Source organism: Chiloscyllium plagiosum, chromosome 42, assembly GCF_004010195.1.
Source record: "Chiloscyllium plagiosum isolate BGI_BamShark_2017 chromosome 42, ASM401019v2, whole genome shotgun sequence".
In the NCBI taxonomy this organism is placed as follows: domain Eukaryota; kingdom Metazoa; phylum Chordata; class Chondrichthyes; order Orectolobiformes; family Hemiscylliidae; genus Chiloscyllium; species Chiloscyllium plagiosum.
The window spans coordinates 1,153,070-1,159,589 of NC_057751.1; the positions used below are offsets into that span (position 1 = coordinate 1,153,070).

Consider the following 6,520-nt stretch of genomic DNA (forward strand, 5'->3'; position numbering starts at 1 on the left):
TCCCATCTTGAATGATCTGTTCTTCCGGCTGGTTCGAAAATACAGATTTTCACGTGTCGCCCGGATTACTCAACAGATCCCCAGTTTTCCCACTGACTACACTAGTTAATTTCACAAAGTGCAATGTTATGTGTGCAACAAGAGTTGATGCAGGAAACCAGCCCCAGAACCAGCCACTAATTTAAACAAGTCGTTTCCAATCTCATGTTGCAATCCATGTCATTTCACAAAACCTTGCAAACACATTTTCAGTAAAGACAATGCTGATTTACTGTGCGCCCATCATTACCCTCAGATTAAAAAGAATACATCATTAAAAGTAATGCAGAGGTAACATTTTTCAGAAGTTGCATTCCTTCCGATGCACGCAGGAACTGGGAGAAAGTGGGGCGCTTCTCTTGAGAACAGAGAAGGTGCAGGCCAAATGGAACAGCAGCAGTGCTCCAAGTTATGAAAGTCCTTGATGGGATCAAACTGTTACCATAGTGGGAGGGCCTAAAACCATACAATGCAGACTTGGGGTAACAGGCCATGGACCTGTGCGTGTTTAAAGGATATACCTGGGATCCATCAGCAAATGTCAAATTTGTTTCAAGTTGGGTGGGACATTGTTACCAATTTGCAGAATCAAAGGGGTGATAGATAGGAGGTAGATATCTAATAAACTGCCCATTCTTAGCCTCATGTTAACAGCTGGTTTTAACTTACTGCAGACTGCAGAAAAAAGTAGGTGCTCCCCAATTCCATAGCGTTGTGTTTGATTGCATCACTTCAGTGGGAGAGGGGTGACATTTGTTCAAAATCCCACACTGTCTCATTTCCCCAACCACGCCTCACCATAAAGTACCAGCCTGACATCATTCACTTCAACGAGAATCAAAACCACTGGAATTACTCAGCAGGTCAGGCAATGTCTGGTAGATGGAGAAAACAGTTATGGATGCAGGCCTTTCCCTCGTAACCCCAGTAATTTTCTGCTGTCTTTTCATATTCCACAGGATAATCATTTTGTTTAATTGATTGATTTGCTTAAAACAAATTTCGGTGCAGAATAAATGCGTTGCTTGGAATAGGAACAGCATTTTTTTAACAACAAAGTTTCAGAAATGATACATCTCCTGGGAGAATGGAACTGTTGGGATGGTGGCTAGGCTGCGAATTTCAAACCTCAGGACTGAAACCCCTCTGTCCCATTTATTTCTGTGATATTTCATCCCAACCTAAGAGTGAAATCCAATTCAGAGAATTTGCTGTTGCATCACTTTGCTTTCTGCCCACCAGGTGGTGCTCTTCTCCCAGCCAAATTATTCCTTCAAAGCTGCTCGATGTTATCTGCAGCACAGTGTCAGGCTGTTCGGCCCTACCAGTCCATACTGGCATTTAATCTGCATGGGAGCCTCTTCCTAACCCTCACCACCTCATTCAGCAAAACCTGTCTCCTCTCTTCCTCGTGTGCTCACCTTACCTCCCCTCCACACAATCCCGTGTCCACACACAGTCAGCAGTTGGGAGGTTCACTTTCTTGTCACTCTCTGCGTACAGAGATGTTTCTCCTGAATTCCCCAAGGGCTTCAGTACTGAGCTCCAATAGTTATGGCTTCTGCTCTTCCCCACCAGAGGAAGCATTTTCTCTGCCCCAACCTTTAATATTTTGAACAACCTTTGGTTGAGTTAACTCTCAGCTTGCTGCAATTAAGACAAGAGAGAACCACCCAACCATGGGCATTTTCCCCTGAGCCTCTGGCAACCTTTCTGATGTCAACCACGTCAGTCTCTCGCTGCAGGTTTTTCAGTCCTCTGGATCTTCCCCACATCATTGTGATCAGAGCTGCCCAGAGTCCTCCCAGTGGGTCTAACCAAGGTCCAGTATGGTTTTAGGATAGATCACCTCTGTATTTTTCAATTCTATTTCTCTGGAAGTAGACCTGACTGCATGGTTTGCTTTTTGTCAGCCTTTAGAAATCTGTGGCGTGACTTTTAGCCATTTGTACATTCACATTCTCAGGTTCATTTGCTCCCTCTACAAACACTGACTTCAGCTTTTCCAAGTAATATGTTGCTCATTTATTTTTAACAAAATGTAAGTTTTCACATTTAGCTGCGTTGAAATTCCACTTCATTGTCCATCTTACTTGCTGTGTAGATTGAAAGACTGTCTCCTCTCAAACTCCCCCATTTCCTCCTTCTTGATGTCACAGCTTTTCCCTTCCAATCTGTGACAACTTTTCATTCAGATTCAAATTATATCATGACATTAGATAGGCCAAACAAATTCACAGGATCCCCAAACTCCTTACAGGCTGCAACAAGAAAGGATAGAGGTGGGAGCCTGGTGTTTCTGACCCTTGTTCAAGTTCAGGCACCAAAAACATACTTCACAGCCAATGACCCGCCTTAACTACAGCCACTGCTGTAATGGTGGGAATGCAGCAGCCAATTTAGACACAGCAAGTTCCCACAAACAACATGAAAATGACCAGACCATCCACTCTCCTTTCATTTCCTGATGTCGATCGAGAGGCATTTAGCCCAGGACACCACCTGCCCTTCTTTCAACGGTGCTGCGGGATCGTTCATGTACCACTTCAGAAGGTTTGTAACATCTGAACCATGGCATCACCGACAGTGCTGCACTTGCACTGCGCTGCACTGTGAGAGTCAGCTGGAGGATTCTGTGCTCAGTGACTTCAGTGGGGCTAGAATCCAGGGACTGCTGACCCAGGGACAAGTGATGGGTGACCCCCCCCCCCCCCCCCCAGAGTCAACGTTGGCACCGTGAAGGGAGGGGCAGCTGGGCGTGGGGAGGGGCAGGCGGCTCAGTTTGAAGAATTCATGAGAAGCAGCCATCAGAATATAAATATAATTAGGTTCTCATTTAATAACAAAATAAGACCTCCCATTTCTTGGATAGCCCTGCCATCATATGTGTATCCCATTTGGAGTACAATACAAAAAAATATTACATCTCCATTGGTTAAAAATAAGCAAAAATCTCAAATGAGAGCAGAATGAGGGATTACCAAAAACATGCATATCAACTCCCCCCCCCTTTCCCACCCCCCTCAAGAAACAAACAAAAAGAGAATGAAAAATATTTTTAAATAAGACCATTTGAAGAAACTTGTTGCAAAAAAAAAAGAATTGTTTGGTATATACATTGCATTCTACATTAGATAAGGAGGTGAGGCTGTGAGATCTGACAGTCCCCTGTTTGAAGTTAATGCATACAGGTAATAAATACATCACCCTCCCCGACTGCCTCAGGCATTACGCTCCAAAGTCTTGGGTCACTGATATCCCAAAGCTGAAGCAGATGCCAGTCGCTGTCCATAGAGGGAGTATGGAGAGTAATAGGGGCTGGCAGCAGACATGGTCAGGGCAGAGCTGGTAGGCACTGACAGGTGGCTTTTGCTGTAAGGGTGGTACCTGCTGAGTGCCAGGGTGTGGGGGCTGCGGAGAGACAAGCCGTTGGGACTCCCCGGAGGAGCCTGGGGGAGGTGTAAGTTGCAGGAGGCTGGGGGAGGGTAAGCAGCCAGCAGCTTGTCGGTCCCTGGCAGGGCGGTGTGGCTACGTAGGTGGTTGAGGAGTTCCTCGGAGCTGGAGAAGCGTTTGTCACAAGGACCGCCGGCAGACACCCAGTTGCATATGTGAGGCAGTGGCTCGCTGTGCAGCATGAAGCCGTAGGTGTACAACGGGTGGGCACCCAAGGGTGGTGTGGTTCCAGTGGTCAGGACCGAAGAGTGCAGAGGGTGAGACGGATAGACCAGAGGGTATGCAGACTTCAGAGAGGAGGGGTCGTGGAGGCAGGAGGAACAAGCACTGCCCCCGAGGTGAGGAGCATTGTGGTAGGTGAGGCAGTACGGGTCACGGCACAGTCCTTGCATGAAAGCGGGAGGAGAGGCCCCGGTCAGGGGGCTGGAGTTGGCAGACTTGCTGGGCATCGGGCAGCCCACGGCTCCAGACAACGGGCTCCCGACCAGGCCGGGCTTGGGCTCCATGGTGCTGACAAACTGCGACGGGTAGGTGGCGGTGTAGGCTCCCACAATCGATCCGTGGTATCCCATGCTAGTTGGGGGCAGGCCAGGGTAGACCGCGTGCCCCGCTTTGTACGGCGAAACAGGTGCCACGTGTCCCGGAGCCAGACTGGCACTGTCGCACTTGGTCGCAGTCGGCGTGTCCCGGTGTTGGCTCGGTTCACTGGCACCACCACCACCACTGGCTGACCTGCTGTGCACTGGGTTGGCGGGCGAGTGCTCTGGGCAGGCTCGGACCACCTCGGGCTCCTTCTTGTCCTCCACGTCGCTGGTCTTGGCGTCGGCCATGCTCGGGGAGCAGACGGCGGGTGAGGAGGAGGGTGGGCGGGCGGTGAAACTTTGGCAAGACACGGCCGGGACCCGGAACCCAGCCTTCTCCCCGGACTCCTTCCTGGTGTCGCCGCCTGGTTTGGAATAAGGCTTGAAGCTGGATTTGTCTTCACTGGGTGCCTCGCCCAGTTTGAGGGAGGATGAGGGCCTGGTACATTCCTTCTCACCGGAGCTCAGCGCTGAGCTGAGCTTGGCTGATGGCTGAGGGTCAGGCTTGCCAATCTGAGAGCACGTCTGAGCTAACAGAGCCAGCGGACTTTTCTTGGCATCCAACTAGAGAGAGAGAGAGAGAAACAAAAGGTGCTGAATGGGGGGAGATGAAAGCACTGCGTGGATTTACAAGCAGGGGTCGACTGTCACCAGTAAATGGAATGGGACCATTCCCTGCACAGAGACAGACAGAGAGAAGGGGAGAGGGGGTGGAACGTGGACTTGATCAAAACGGGGAGTGGTTGCAGTGAATGGGAGGGACACAGGTCTGTCTGTTTAAGGGGTGGGGTGGATGGGCAGATAAACATGACAGAACCCAGGAGCTGGGAGGGAGGAGGAGCCACACAGATGCTGACACGGGCCGGTGGGCCGAATGGCCCGTTTCTGTGCTGTTCCGGGATGAAGCGGGGGGGGGGGCAGTGAGCTTTCCCAGCGGTTTTTGGTATGGGGCTGAGAGCTGGTGGGTAGACCTCAGGGCAGCCTTTGCCCCGGGAAGGAGGTAGGGCGGGGGAATCACTCAGCATCAAGTTTCCGAACAGTGACAGGGCAGCCGGGGGGGGGGGGCAGCTGATTCTCCCCCGGAGCCCGGGGGCTGGACAGGGAGGTGTTGCCCCTGCAGTCGGTCAGTACAACACGGAGGGGGGCAGCGTGCAGGCTGCAAGGAACTGGAAACTGCAGACACTGTGGGAACAAACTCTCAGAGATCGCCTCACCCCCAACCCTCTGTGTGTGTGTGTGTGTATGTGGGTGGGTGGGTGGGGAGAGACAGGAATGACAGGATAAATGACCCAAACTGTCCCTCTCGGTGCAGACCCAATCCCTGTGGGTTAATGTGATGTTTCAGGGAGTTGTGGACACACACATACACACACACACACACACAGACACAGCCAGTCCCTGTCCCACCCAGACCCCAACACAGTGGGTTAATGTGATGTTTCAGGGAGTTGGGTGGACAGTATACAGAGACACAGAGAGACAGAGCCAGTCCCTGTCCCAGCCCAGCCCAGCCCAGTGTAAACAGCCCCCTGTGTGTGTCTGTCTGTCTCTCTCTTTCTCTGTGTGTGTGTGTGTGTGTGTGTGGGGTGTATCTCTCCCCCGGACCCAGTGAGTTACTCACTTCGATAGGACTGTGCGGAGTTGACGACATGGGCTGCAGGTATTCCGGGTGGAAGATGTGACCGCTGTGAGCACTCAACATCTTTAGGATCTTGATGGGGATCCGCTTGGCCTGCCTGGCGGGATCTGACGGTCCCAGGAACCGCCCTGGCCGCTGCTCCCTCTCGCTGCTCTCTCTGTTCTCCGGAGATCCGCAGAGAGCTTGGCTCATGTCCCGCCAGGAGGCTGGCTGGGTTTGGGGCAGGAGGGAGGGAGGGAGGGAGGGAGGGGTGGGGAACAGGGGGGAAAGGATGGGGTGGGGAGGAGGGGAGGGGGGGGGGGAAAAGAGGTGGAAAAGCCTTTCACATTGCGAGAGCTGCCCCCCAGCTCGGTCCCAGCAGCATTATCCCTGAGTCTGATCTCCAAACACTCAGTACACAGTCCCAGGGTCCAGCAACTCGCTAGCTTTGCTAGCGCTACAGCTCACCAACACACACACACCGGCCTCCAGACTGAATGGCAGCTCCTGGCTCCCTGTGCCCGCCTCCTGATCCTGCACTCCACCCCCCCCCCCCCCACACACACACACACACACACACACCATCCTGATATTTAAAGTGACAGCACACGGGCGAACCTTCAGAGGGCGTTTCACACACAGCCCTGAGCACACTGTCACATCTTTGCAGACACTGAAGAAACATCGAGCCTGCGACAGTCCTTTCCCAAACCCTGGCCCGAACGGGGCTAACTGGCAGCGAGCCAGCTGGGGAGAGGAGCTTTCCTTCCAGCACCGGATGAGCTGAGCTGAGCTCACAACCCCCCCCCCCCCACCACCCCCGAGACAG

General features: G+C 52.3%; 1 protein-coding gene across 1 annotated transcript; it reads right to left on the reverse strand.

The window, feature by feature from the left end:
• Positions 1-2,040: 2,040 nt before the first annotated feature.
• On the reverse strand, positions 2,041-6,195 carry LOC122543010 (zinc finger protein 703-like). Its single transcript, XM_043681178.1, has 2 exons — positions 5,695-6,195; positions 2,041-4,637 (listed from the first exon to the last, which is right to left on the reverse strand). Exons 1-2 carry the CDS (start codon positions 5,902-5,904, stop codon positions 3,288-3,290), a joined length of 1,560 nt encoding a protein of 519 aa, XP_043537113.1. The 5' UTR covers positions 5,905-6,195; the 3' UTR covers positions 2,041-3,287.
• Positions 6,196-6,520: the final 325 nt, after the last annotated feature.